This window comes from Pocillopora verrucosa, chromosome 3 (genome assembly GCF_036669915.1).
Source record: "Pocillopora verrucosa isolate sample1 chromosome 3, ASM3666991v2, whole genome shotgun sequence".
In the NCBI taxonomy this organism is placed as follows: Eukaryota; Metazoa; Cnidaria; class Anthozoa; order Scleractinia; family Pocilloporidae; genus Pocillopora; species Pocillopora verrucosa.
This window is the reverse complement of record NC_089314.1, coordinates 25,207,644-25,221,777: the sequence shown is the minus strand read 5'-3', so window position 1 is coordinate 25,221,777 and position 14,134 is coordinate 25,207,644. Positions and strand designations below refer to the sequence as shown.

The 14,134-nt window shown below is 40.7% G+C and overlaps 1 protein-coding gene across 2 annotated transcripts; it reads left to right on the top strand.

Annotated features, from left to right (window-relative positions):
* The first annotated feature begins 415 nt into the window (after positions 1 to 415).
* On the top strand, positions 416 to 14,064 carry LOC131768295 (uncharacterized). Of its 2 annotated transcripts, none has more exons than XM_059084029.2 (12): positions 416 to 547; positions 1,029 to 1,144; positions 3,146 to 3,188; positions 4,121 to 4,656; positions 5,412 to 5,438; positions 6,061 to 6,312; positions 6,871 to 7,167; positions 8,056 to 8,352; positions 9,100 to 9,387; positions 9,986 to 10,033; positions 10,950 to 11,066; positions 12,156 to 14,064. In XM_059084029.2, exons 2-12 carry the CDS (start codon positions 1,078 to 1,080, stop codon positions 12,797 to 12,799), a joined length of 2,616 nt encoding a protein of 871 aa, XP_058940012.2. In that variant the 5' UTR covers positions 416 to 547; positions 1,029 to 1,077; the 3' UTR covers positions 12,800 to 14,064. The 2 variants fall into 2 exon arrangements, with proteins under 2 accessions (XP_058940012.2, XP_066019024.1); XM_066162927.1 differs by lacking the exon at positions 416 to 547 and adding an exon at positions 741 to 946.
* Positions 14,065 to 14,134: the final 70 nt, after the last annotated feature.

The following is a 14,134-nucleotide window of genomic DNA, read 5'->3' as shown; positions in this document are numbered from 1 at the left end:
GGCCACCGTGCATTTCTTATTCTCCCCTAACTAGTACTCAAAAAACGAATGCATACATGCATGCGAATCAAGAGTCAATTCGTCTTCCTCGTGTGAAGAAAACCGCGAAATATGGCTCCCTTCTGCACCACATGATTGATATTGGTATGCTTCTTTCCCCGTTACTCCTGACACAGGAAAAGGTTCCTTCCCAACAGAAATCTTAACTATCTTCGAAAACATTGTTCGCGATCGAAAAGCACAAGAAAAACTTTTTTTTTTTTAAGAATAAAATTCCTGACATCGAAAAGCTTTCAACTCTGGTTAAAATCCACTTTCAAAGTAAAGTGCGCCTAATCAAATATTTAAGGGAAGTTTGGGCAACGTGTCAAAACAGGAAGATGGATGACTTCTTGACCTCCAGACTTGTCAAGATTGCACACTGAATGAGGTTTGCTATAATTCACATCATGCCACTCTGGAACCGACCCGGAAACAAACCGACCGTTTCCTCTCTTTCGTCCCGGATGTTTTATTTGTCATTGTTGCAAGAACGCCGAAAGTAATGGTAATGTCCAAATATTGCGAAAAAGGGACTTTCCCTTGCTCCTTAGACTCTCTATTCTTTAACGCCCTGTTGGTGCAAATGAACAACATCTTATCAAAAATGCGCAATATAAATACCATAGAGACAACACGTACAAAGTTCCTAAAATAACACACAAGTAGGAATGACATCACTCAGTTACATTTTTCAAATCGATAGTCTAAACATTTTCATTTACTTAGCTCTTAGCACTGCGTGATTGTCAGTATTTCAATTCCATTTATATAAACGCTTTCTTATCTTTGAGAAAAGATCATTCGGGTGAAGGATTACTTCCATCGTTTGCTGGAGACCAGATAAAGAATTTCTGCCTCCTGCAGCAACCGTCGATACTTTTGCACACCCGTAAAATATTTTGAGGTGCGGAATCTCTAAGACAGTTAACCGAGCAACAGGTTGGCTTGTGTTCAGTTTGGATTTCAATACTTTCCTCTCTCGTCAGGCTTCGGCGTGAATCCCTTTGACTTTGTGACGGCTGTGTGAATTAAGGAATGATGTTTTCTCAGACGATATCCACACAGTGTGTTGGAATAACGATCCTGATCTTTGCCGTGTTAGGTGAGAACGCTACAAACTACACGATATTAAGTAGATATTTTAGTTTGTACTTTCTAGCTCGGGCATGTCTACTGCGGCATTCTAACTCAAATTCTCGTCACAAAAATGGCACAACTTCTACACCTCAATACGTCCCTTGTGTAAACTGAATTGATTTTTCATAAACTCATCTAACGCAGATATTTATGGTGATGTTAAGTTTTAAGAGCACAGCACAAATCTAAATCAAAATAGCAATACCGTGGATCGTTTGTTCAAAGATCGCAGATAGCCCGCATATTTGCTGGAGTTTCAATAACACGAGAGCCAGCTCGCTGACCAAACAGTCGGCGTTAAGAGGCCTTGTAGGTAGCGGTAGACCGTTGTTAACCGGCCCGCATATTTGCTGGATTTTCAATAACACGAGAGCCAGCTCGCTGACCAAACAGTCGGCGTTAAGAGGCCTTGTAGGTAGCGGTAGACCGTTGTTAACCGGCCGGAATATTTTTATTGAAACCCAGTACTTGGAACACACACAGGTTTCCAAATAATAGTGGGTGTGACAAGTTATTTTCGATGAGTTTTCAGAGTAGACATTTATCGAATCAAAAGGAGATTATTTTGTGTTGTGAGTGGATATCACTTTATTCACCCGAGACAAGTTTTTATCTACTCTCACCCCCGTGAGGGTCAGTTTGGGTTTAGCCGTAAAAATAATATGGCTTATATCTGGTAATATAATTAAACTGAAAGTTTGAAATAAAGAGAGTGCTGTTTATTCAAACAGAGCAGAAAATTAGTTTAAACATTTTAGCAATGTCTGTTGCATTAGGCGGAAGCTGGGTTTAAATTGGTAAACAGGGGGCAAGGTCAGTCAAGCTCATAGCTTCGTTGTTATGTTTGTGTGTTTAGGTCCAAACGAAAAAAAAATTAGAGCCGTCCTTACGAGAAAGTTCCAACGAGGACGTCAATGACTGTAAAAACTTTGCGCCTCTAGGCTAAATCAACAAAAAACTAGATGAGTCCTTGAATGTGAACTGGCTCCTACTGAGTTTTTTGTGTGATATACTTACGAAACATACGTTGCCCTAAGGAACTTCGAACCATGACGTCAATAAATAAGAGTAAAAGTAACATTCTTTTGATCTAAAGTAATAGAAAATTAAATATCCTTCCGGATGGAAACCAGGTATTGTAGAGTCAGCCGTTGCGCCACATCAATTTACTACGGTTCAATGATGGAAATCCGACTCGTTGTGTTTACCAGCATGCGCATTCTTCAAGAAAAACTCCAATGATTTCCTTTTTTATTAAAATTCTACGCTAAGGAGTTTGACTTTTATCAACGAGAGCTAACACTCAAGTTTCACGATTTCATGCCTCGTTAACTAAATGAGTTGCATATTATTCAAATCGACGGCGTCGTCAGAGGCCTTCCGTGTATGAGCCTTTAAATTCATGATGATTTCCGCTTAAACTGTCAATTAAAACGTCGGACTTTTTTTTACTAACAACAGCCCTTCAACAAACAGGCCTAAGCAGAACGATTTAGTTTGAGCCAGGCTACCGGTTATGGAAACTATCAAATTGCCGTTTATCGCTTGCCTCGCCTGATTTTCGATCGTCTCTGCTATATGACAGAATACTTCTGAAGTGACTTGAAAGTCAGATAGCTGCCCCGAATATTTATGAGACTCTGAACTAATCGAGCGAAACGGGTGAAAAGTGGTATGACATGGTATGTGTGTGGGATCGGAGAACAGAACTTAACAGTGATATCATGGTGCTGAATACACGACATACAATGTAAGCTACAATTAAGTTACTCCGTTCTTTTTAAGTGTGTTTAGAAGATCTTAGAGCTTATATAACCACCAGATATTGGAGGAATCAATTTTTTTTACTATTTAACAACACTCAATGTGAACTAGTGTTATCATTGGTCACAGATGAACTCACCCCACACCCCTCCCCAGGTGTTAGTGTAAAAACCCAAAAACAATCTTTTGAATTCGCTTTCAGAAGGAGCAAGCTCTGCAGATGCAAACGCCACCAGAGCAAATGAGTGAGTCGTATTTAAGTTATGAAGGATTATATTTTGTCTCACGATGTACATTTACTCCCATCTGTATACCGCTGATCTCAAACGTACTATGAGGTCGACCGTGGTTACGTGTCGCGCGTTATGAAGCGTTATACTCTGCAGCGATGGACTAGTTTCCAAAAGCTATTAATAGAGCATTTCGAAGGTCACAGCTGTAGAAAATCAAACAGTCAAAGTGCAGTATAATGCTTCTTAACGTACCCCAGACGAAGATGAGCATTGTGTAATCGAAGAGAAATGTGCAAATCGTTGCTGCAGCCAAAATGAAGACAGGAATAAAGCGATCAATATATTTGGTTGCGATTGCACATCAAGGCCTCATCCATAGTGCTAGACGAGAGACATCCACTCTCAGGCAGAGATATTACCTATCAAAAACGGTACCGTTTCAAAGACGTTTTTTTTAAATTCTATTCCTTTTTTTTTCTGCTGAGCGGAGGAAAGCGCAAGGCGAGCGCTAAGAGCAAGACAAGCGCGAGGTTGGATGCTCAAAAAGATACCTCCCACCCTCATTCCTATGCCGCCGCCGCTCGCCCGCGGCGCGCTTGCCTTCGCCCGCCAGAAAAACGAAGAAAACAAAACCTCGCCTGTTCTGCAGACCAAAAAGCGGACGAATTCAGAAATAAAATTTTTTTTTTTTAAATTGCCATGCATCCTAATCTAACACAAAGACAGTGCTTTAGTGTACAAAACGCTTTGCTCTTCATATTTTTCATGTGCATGCCCAGGGATGTACCGAGCATTCCTGCCGCTAGTTTTAAGATTTATCCAGCCCCAGAATTTTGAGGATAAAGACTGCGTCCCAAATTTATACAGCGTAGCGTGATCAGAGCCTAAATCACGAGTTTTTGGTTTTCCTTAAGGGTTCATAACGCTTAACACCCTCTTTTCAGATGCCTCCCAGCGGCGGCGGGTAACAGGACCAAGCGGTCAACAGTCTCAAATGGGCCTCTTTGTGAACCATACCTATTTCGCTTTCCAAACGGCTACTGCAAACACATCCTTGGTTATCAGCTAGTCTACGGAAGAGATGAAGCCGAGCTATCTGAGAATGAAATAAAAATGGATCGATTTCAGATAGCGAAGAACTTTGTTTTGCGGACTCGAAATTCGACTAGCAATATCAAGTATCAAAAATCCATCGACAACTCTTTCAATGTGCGTCAGAGCTGTCTGGATATGGTGGATGATGTGTACTGCCACCACTACTTTAAACGTTGCTACATCGATACTAATCCTCAATTTGTGTGCAGAGAAGCGTGCACAAAAATGTTTTATCACGATTGTGATCGAGAATATAAGATTGTGCTGAAGTTCACGGAGGAGAGACAGAATACTTTTTACCCGTTCTACTTTGATATCATAAACTGTACGCGGCTACCATCTAGGAACGAGTCTTCGCAGTGCTATACTCCTGACAAGATACGAGGTAAGTGATGGATCGTTCAAATAAATGTAATTACAGTCGACAAGAGATTATAATCTCGTGCAGTCGAACCTATATTTAGCGGCACCGTCGGTTTTCAAAGTCCCAAATTTGTTCCATTTAATTCATGTAATTTTCACCAGTATTTAGTGGTCGTGGTTACCTTTGAGAGAGTCCCAACGGCCTGCTCATACTATCTTTTACCTGTAGTGAAGGGTCCCTGATAGCGGAGCCACTCAAATAAAAATAATAATCTTTCAGGCCAAATTTAATCCATGTTTATCTCCCAAATTCAATGTTAGTAGTATTTTTGAGCGAGTTTTTGTACATTAAGTGGTCAATTTTGACATAAAATGGCGTATTTTCAATTAATTGGGAGCTGGGTGCTGCAAGTTTCAGAACTGGAAAGATCGCAACGTTTAATCAAGCAACATATTAATCAAACCCGGATTACTTTCAACGCCCAATTGAAAACTGTAGTACCCTCTCCCTCATTTCAATCAGCACTGTTCTTTTGTGTCAAAGATGCTATCATGATTTAGTCACTTCTAGTCGACCGTGGTAAAACAAGACAGCGTCGTGTGAGCAGTATAAGGGGGGTGAAGTGTAAGTGTAATCTGATGTTGATTTGAAACAGGTTTTGGAATCATGTAGGTGTGGTACACGCCGTGCACCCTGTAATCACGAGAAAGTTTCGTTGCAAAGGATGAATGCAAATCTTACCGACCAATTCTTTTTTTTCCTCTCCTTGTGGTTAGACAAATTGGACGTGCTAGAGAGTGAAGGTAAGTCTCGAACTAATTAACAATTGGATTATGAGGATGAGATTTAAATCGTTATCTCATGCACAGAAATCGAGAGCAAATAATCTATTTTTTTAATTATCCATCTACTCATTGCTCAAAAAAGCACATAGAGGCTCGTTTTTACATATTTCTGTTTGTTTACAACTGCATACCGTTATGCTCCTCACCTAACTCACTGTCCATATCGCGAAAAAGATAACGAGTAGCTTATATATTAGCTGATCAGATTGCATCATTTGCTGTTGAATGCTAGGAGATCTACTTACAATGATGAAACCCAAACATCTGAGAATTAAGGGAATATCTGTTATGATTCACTTTACGATAAGCCAATGGGCTCAAACACCTCGCTGCATCCAGTGTTACTTTACAGTGATCTAGATTCATTCTGCTCTGTTTACACGATTTCGAAAGTCACAAAAAAAACCCCGGGAGTCATTTGCATGGCGTGTTTCAGCCATGAAGAAAAATCGGTACTCGTAATACGCGAATTAATGTGGCTTAAGGAGCAGAGTAGAGCAGAACACTGATGGATAACCTGAACTTCTTCAAGTCTACCTTTCTTGAAATTTAACTCTCCATAATCTTGCCCGCTTCGCAGATTGTTTCTATGGTGATGGACGTGGCTACCGTGGTAACAAAAGCGTCACAACATCTGGGTTTTCATGTCAGTCGTGGGATTCTCAATGTCCACACAAACACAACATCAGTGGACATCTTTATCAAGCGATAAATAACAGCGGCAATTTCTGTCGCAATCCGGGAGGACGTGCCAAAGGTGGGCCGTGGTGTTTTACAACCAACAGGACCGTGCGATGGGAGTACTGTGATGTGCCTAAGTGTCCCAAACGACGTAAGTATAACGAGCCGACATGAGTGTATCGAAACGGCAAAATTTACAGAAACTGCGAAATGCTCTAGGGCGCTGCTAGAGCACTAAGACTATGTCAAAGTGATGAAACGACGTTTTTGCACTTAAAGGACGAGGTGTGCTGTGACGATGAAATGTATGTACTGAGAAAAGGTAGCGTATTTCTAGGAGACGACCAGATGTACGTAGAGGCGGCGTAAGTGTTCGAGCACGACGAAATGTGCTGAGATGACGCGAGTATGTTTGAGTTGTCTCACAGATGTCCCCTTCCTTAACCCAAGCGAGTGACAAATGTTTTTTAAGCATTTTTAATTCAATGATCAAGTTAGTTATGAACTGTGTTGGTAGTCGATCTATCCCGGCCTTCTCAGAAAATTTGAGTGGACATTGCTTATCGTAGCAGTATCCATACACTTGTCAATCGGTATTGAACCTAGTAATTGGACTTGCACAGCATTTAATTATCTGTGGTTTAGCTCAAAATCGGCGCCGACAACCTTTTTTAAAAATCTCTTTATGCATAATCTAATTGTTTTGTAGCACCTTCAAGCCCACCAGTCAACTTTCATGGTCATAACGTGAGCGCAACAAGCATTTTCGTCAGCTGGGGAGATGTTCCAAAGCCCTCTGCAAATGGAGTACTTCTTGGGTACCACGCCTCTTGTAAGGCAGTTAAATCCTCGGACAGTTATTTCGCGGAGTTCTTGCCTGAAGAACATCATTGGGAATTAAAAGGTCTCAAAACTTTTGCTAATTATAGTTGCTGGCTAAGAGCGTACAACAATTACGGAAATGGCAGCTGGAGTGAGGAATTGGTTATTTCAACCGATGATGCTGGTATGTTGCCCACAGGAAGTTGTGGTCATTTATTGATGAGTTGTAAGCTTACAACTATACAAAAAGAATTTCGAGTTTGCATGAGCCTCGTTACTTTGTGATTGGTCCAGACAAATCGTGCCATCCGTGCAACAAATCAGATTCAAAAGTATTACTAGTTGCGACTTGATCCCTCGGGCATGTCCCCGCTTAAGACAGTTTACATCAGTGTTCTTGTGCTTGCTTTGAGTTCTTTGTTATTTGCCCTCTGTGATGCGTTTCTTATCATTGGTTACTGAGCCGTGATTATTGGTTCTGGATTCATCATCAATAATCATCTCAATTAGGTCGGTAAAAGCCGGTTAGGCAGCACACCAACTACTTACCATGCAAAAGTAAAAATTAAAAGTTACAATAAGTACAATACAGAATAAAAAGTTAACTTTACAAATTGACACGTTTTTATTAAGCTAATGAAGTAAGGAAATTCTCAAATTCGGATTTACAACCCTCAGTGAAAACGTGCTCCAGCGAAAAACTGACCCAAGCATAAATTGCCACGATCAACTAGCATTCCGTACAGGAAGGGGAGCAGTGCTCCCTAGTTGCTAAGGGAGATTCCCCTCAGTGAGGCACTGCGCATCCTGTATTGTGTATAAGATATCATTACCCATAAATCCTAGCGAATAAGCGTCCATCGAGGACTTTCTTTCTCGATCAAGGGACGAGCTTGACACTAGTGTGATGTTCTTTCGCTCTTAAACAAGTGGTGACCAACATATTTTCATAATATTTTTGGAAGCAGTGATGAGGACCAATCAAGGAAAGTTAAATACTAGCCATTACGTAATAAAGAATCAATCGTTTCAACTCATAACCATGGTACCTTTTCTTGCTATCATTATACAGCGCCTGCAGCTCCCCCAGACTATCTGAGCGCTAGGAACCTTAGCTCTACCAGTCTTCAGGTCCAGTGGGACCCAATCCCTTTTGGGTTCCGGAATGGAAAAATACTTCAATACCAAGTGAAATATAGCCAATATTCACTGACAAGACGGCGAGTCTATACCACAAATTACGCAAAGAAAAGGTCACTCACGCTTGTCAACCTTAAGAAATACAAGAAGTATCTGATTGAAGTGTCCGGGATGACAAGAAAAGGCGTTGGACCCCCAGTTTCAACTGTGGTGCAAACTGATGAAGATGGTAAGGATAACACAAAAAGTTACACACACAAACTAGCTAGAAAATCATATTTACCACTATTGATAAAGATGATTAAGTCCCCCTCTACATCGACGTGTTTCGTTGCACCACACCGAAGTGTCCAAATGATAAAAAAACAGTTTCAGAGGTGGACTCCTTCGAACATGCATCATTTTGAAAACGCTATACGATTCCCCCTAATGTAGAGAAGAGAAAATGAAAACTTTTGAAAATGGTACTGTACCCTGAAGCGTTATTCAGTGGTGTTCCATTGGCGTTTCTGAAAAGTTTTAGTATGGGTGATAGGCGAAAAGCTGTTAAAAATAGGTGCTCTACAGGGGAAAATACATTAATGTGGGTAATAGATAAGTGTTGGCTAGTTTGGGAAAAATATTTTACATGGTTTTGGTTGACACGAAAACGAAACCTTTTAAAAACACAATAGTGTGGCCGGGGCCACACTATTGCGTTTATGGCACAGGGAAGGGAAGTGGATAGAATTTTCCATCAGCATGGTCCTGAAGTGTCCTTTGGAGGCATTTGGGGTCTTACAAGGCTGTTATAATGACCATTCCTTCTTGAAAAAGAAGGAAGGAGGTGTGGCTGTGGATCTTCCGATTAATTCTCTAGGACTGGGCTACAGACGAATGTTTAAGAACAAAGCCATCGACTAGATTCTCATGAGAGAAGCGTCCTACAAGCTGCTAGAATCAGCAGTGGATGACTCACTTCTGACGTCTTTTCTAGTACCAGATCGCCCTCCGTCAGACATAACCGTGTCGAGCCTGAGCTCTAAAGTGATTAAAATCATTTGGGGGCCAGTTCCTGAGGACTTCACAAATGGTGAAATACTTGGATACAGAGTGCTCTACAACGATACGTCAGTTGCTAAAAATACATCAGTTTCTTCCAGTCAAACATCTGTAGAGATCCATGGACTGAAACCTAACACCAGCTACAATTTTCATGTCCTTGCATTTACAGCCAAGGGTGATGGGGTAAAAAGCGCGGCCTACCTCGCAAAAACTTTATCAGGTATGTAATACATGAAATTTCAACTTGCTAACAGTTAATTGAATGACTTTCTTCCTAACTGAATGATGGAATAACTGACTGATTGATTGTATACTGACTGACCGACTGACCAGCTGACCATATACGAACGGAGAGACGGTCGCACGAAAGTACGGGTTGATGGATGGATGAAGGTCTTGAAATAATGTTTCTGATCGACGGTTGACAGTTAAAAAATTCCTTTTCCCGGTATACGGTTAATTTGTTGTCATCAGGGCTTTTGTTTTTCATTAAAAGATACAGTTTTGCTAATATTTGAATGAACCAATTAAGCAAAATTTTTCAAATCAGATTGAAATTTCAGGGCCAAACCTGTTGAAAACGTCTACTAATAAGTGGACCCTTTCAACTCGCTTATACAGGAACTGTGGGGAGGAGGGGATGAAATGTTTATACGGGCGCAGAACGTAATCGTCCTGATCACAATCGTCCCTTACCGCTTTGTACGCCAACCACGCAAGTAATTCTCCCAGTTAATTTAAATGAAATCGCATTCATATACTCACAGTTAATCAAATTCCATCTCTTAACTAACCAGTTAATTTACTCTTTCCGGCAGAGAAATCCAACAGTGGCCCAAGTTCGAGATCATCACAGGGTTCAAACGGTAACAGAGAAACTACTGCATGGAGATGCTTACTACTGCTTACTGTTATGATGTCAAAAGTTTGACAATTAGGCGTCCGTAACAATATCCTCTTTATAACTCAAATTTTGCTTTTAGTCCTTTGAAATTTGATCCATTTAACGATCTAGTTGCACCGCTCAAGGACAGTTCAGCTGATTCTTTAACGCACAGAGCTTTTACGGGAAAAATGTTTGAATAACAATATCGTATGAAAAGGCGAAAGATGAAATTATTCGCACCTACTAGAAACTGACGATAATAACAGCGGCTCGGCCGGCAAATGAGTTCACATCTTATTAATTTTTCAATTGGTATGATACAAAATGACACCATTTAAGTTTAAGGTAAGGTGAGGTCATTGTTTAAAGTTCACTAAATGTTGAGAAAGAAAGAGTGAGGTCATTCGCTCGATAGGCAGGCACTGCACGGGAAAAGAGCCCGTGATCGAGACTGAGTAGTGGATAATCGAAAAAACGAGCCTCAAGAAGTCACTGATGAATGAAAATCTCGTTCAGCCTATCAGATTCAAGAATAAGCGTTTGTTTGAAAGTTTTTTTTTAATTACATAAAAAGTGGTTTTCGATTGAGTGTCTACAATTGCACAATTGCTTTGGTACTTAACTATGCTCTGCGATTGAGTCAAAAAAAGCTTCAACCGATGACTTAATTATATGCAAAACATAAACCAATCGCGACATAGGCTCGTTTTCACTTGCCTGGTGCCGCTCTCGTTCGCCCTTTTAAACTTTTCTTCGTTTTTCTGACAGGCGTGAGCTTCTGAACCAATCAAAAGGCGTAGTTAAGAAAAAAATCAATTTAAAGTTGCTTTGAGAAGAGTAACCGATTAGATGGAGTCTTAAAATAACTGCCTTGTCTTCTCTACGGTTTTTTACAGTGGGCATCATTGCGAGTTCTGTGTTTGCTGGATCCATTGCTTTTGGAGCAGTTTTTTTAATGGTCTACTTTTTCCGTAAAAAAAGGATAGCAGCAGTAAATAACGATGGTGAAAACGGTAGGATGATTATTGATTCTCCACGCATGAATAACTCCCTGCCCCTAGGGACCAATAGAGGGGGAGGGGTGGATATTTATTTGGAGGATCATTTGGTTTTCAGGGGAACAGAGGGGGGTCAGTCGTCGCCGACAGAATATAAAGAAGGGGCTATAGAAATAATCAACTGACTGCCTATGAACTGCCAATGAGGGGGGGAGATCCAAAGAATATTTCAGAGCCCTATGGGAGGATCAGGTAAATTTAATCCCCACACAGGTCCTCCAACCCGGGATAAATATTATTTAAACATCAATAAAAAGCGAAGCGAGAGTGAATGGTACATCATTTCTCACAGCTGAGAATTCGATTTGGCACTTTAAGCCGAGGGTTCGAAGTTGTGGAAAAAGAGGAATTATGAAAGTATTGGATCAATATCAGTATCTGGGCAACTGCCCACCTACCCCTCCCCTAACCCAATATTAACCCTAACTTGTTATCAATTAACTCTTGTTGAGTTAAGGGAGGGTTAGGTGGGCAGTTGCCCAGATACTGATACTGATCCAAAGTATTCAACTGCACCCAAATAGAGAGCGCCATCTCTCAAAACATACGCCCTAACACTGTATGGTTAGTTGCGATGTTTTTAAGTCATCCCTAGTAACATAGAAGACTGTTTCTCACCCCTTAATACCAGAAGTGACCGCTACGTGACTAAATTCTTCTTCCAATTCGAATACATTGTTGATCCCGGGTGATACAAGTGATGTGAAGAAACGCGAGAAAACGCGAGTGACCAAGTCGTGGTTTTAGATTTTAATCTGATTGGTCGAGAGGATGGGGTGAATTTTCTGAACCAATTACAGAACGGAGCGGGGAATAAAACCAATGCAATCGTTCAAACTCGATTAAAACTTGTGGTATGGAAAGATATTGAAAACGGACCGAGAATGATTTGGGACGGAGGAGATCAACACAGATTTTAATGACAAACTCGAGATGTAAAAGCCGTTACAAGGCTCGTTCAAATGCCCTCACTTTGTAAGTGACACCATTACTTTGCAGGACTGTTATTTAACATGTTCGCCTTTGCCCTCGCTTCCTTTTCAGGTATTGGTTGTCCAGTGACACCATATGCCGTCTCCTCCGTTAATTGGTTAGAAAACGTCATCAACACCCAAGTACACGGATATGAGACGATAGATGATGATAACGTCCCTTGCAGTAATGGCCGACCACGTTACATCAACGTCAACCCTGACGGTTCGCTCAACCTTCCACCACACTTACGGGATATGGTTATCCACTTCGAGCAACTCTACGAGAACACAAGTTACAAGCAGCTACGACGGTTTGGAAGGCGAAGATCACTTGGAGGGGCAGAGGATCGGCTTGGACACCCCATCTACGACAAGCTGCAACGGGCGATTTCTTCAAATACCCCAAGCCAGGGTGGAGGATGCAGACAACAGGTGCAGGCGACAATAACTCCAACAAAGCAACACAGGGAAAATCACTCGGTAGATTTGGGTGAGTTACGTCGCTTTGCTAAGGATCTTCAGAGCGACATGGAAATGACAGAAGTGGTTTCTACCAAAACCCAAAAGCGACGGCGCCATTTCTCCGTAGATCTGGGTCAAGTGCGAGAGTTTATTGCTCTCACAGAGATCAACAGCTCCGCTGAAGAAGAGAATAACGCTTTAACCTACAAGCCGGAAATGAAACAAACAAATGACAACGAAGCGCTGTGTTAGCTGTTTGAAACTGGACAGAAAAACTCACTAAATCACAAAGATCAACTTCTCCAAAGTGGTGACTGAAAAAAACCAAAGTCAAAGTAAAGTCAAAATAAAAAAAAATCTATGTTATCAAACTGGGGCGGAAACACAGTTCCCAGTCTAAGAGTGTTTAAGACCCTTTTTGTCTCATAAACTGTTCAAATTTTTTCGTGATAAAGTCGCCTAGAAGCTGCTAAGTTTATACACTTGCTAAAAACAACTTTTTTCTCTTCTTCATTAGAACACAGCTGTCGCTTCATGTTGCCTGCTCACGCAGCCAGCTAAACACTGTCATTTTGCATCAACGTAAAGTTTTTCAATAGCCTGTATTTAATACTATTCTTCATGACAAGTCTTCAATTTCAGTCGCCATTTCAGAGAAATGTCGCGCAGTTCAAGTAGTTTGTATATCGGATTGTAAGTGATTAGAAACGTAATGTAAGAGAGTAATGCATCGCAAGTGAGTTTGAGCCCTTTTTAATTGTCAGTTTGTAGTTATATTCATACCTACCTAAAAAGCCATGGTGCGGGAATCATCCCGCGGTTGCAGGAAGTCACAACCGCATTCGGTAGCTTTCGGTGTTTTAGTGTTTAGTAATGGTTTTGGTGGTGGTTAGATGCCACGGTAAAAAAAAGTGTATATATGTTCTCTTTTGAGGAGAACGTGAAGATGGAGAACAGTTAAAGAAAATTTCACTTTAACAAGTGGAAATGACTTCTTAGAAAGAAGTCTATTCATAAGCTTTCTTCTAGAGAAACTTTTTAATTTTCTCACAATTAGTAATTGATTCCATTTTACACATGTTATCCAACAAAAAGCAAACGCTTCAGAAAGCTAGGTTGGCAATTTTAGCTAACGGCCGACTCCTAAAAAAAGCCCTGAGTAATCACCAACAAAAAATGAAATTGACTTCGTTCCTATGTGCAATTGATTGAATACAAAATTAACGACTGTCCATCATCCTTTCATGGTCAATGCTTGTATTAAATTTTCCTGATTAGTAGGAGTATTGAGTTTGCGAAAAAGTTTCGATTCCACGAAATATTTTACAAGATTATTTTCTATTCCATGAAAACTAACGTTCAACCTCTTCTCATGGGTCACGTGATTGTTGTTAGACAGACTTGTTTGTTTGTTACCACCAATGTAATTCTCATTGAAAGATAGGCATGCTCCTAAATCCCTAGAAATGTTATCTTTACCATTTAAGAGTGCATATTAAACTTTTCCTTTCACTGTGTTTTGAGACTCCACAGAGTAACTCAGTAACCCTTTGCAAATCATCTAAACTTGATAAAGATATGACTGCA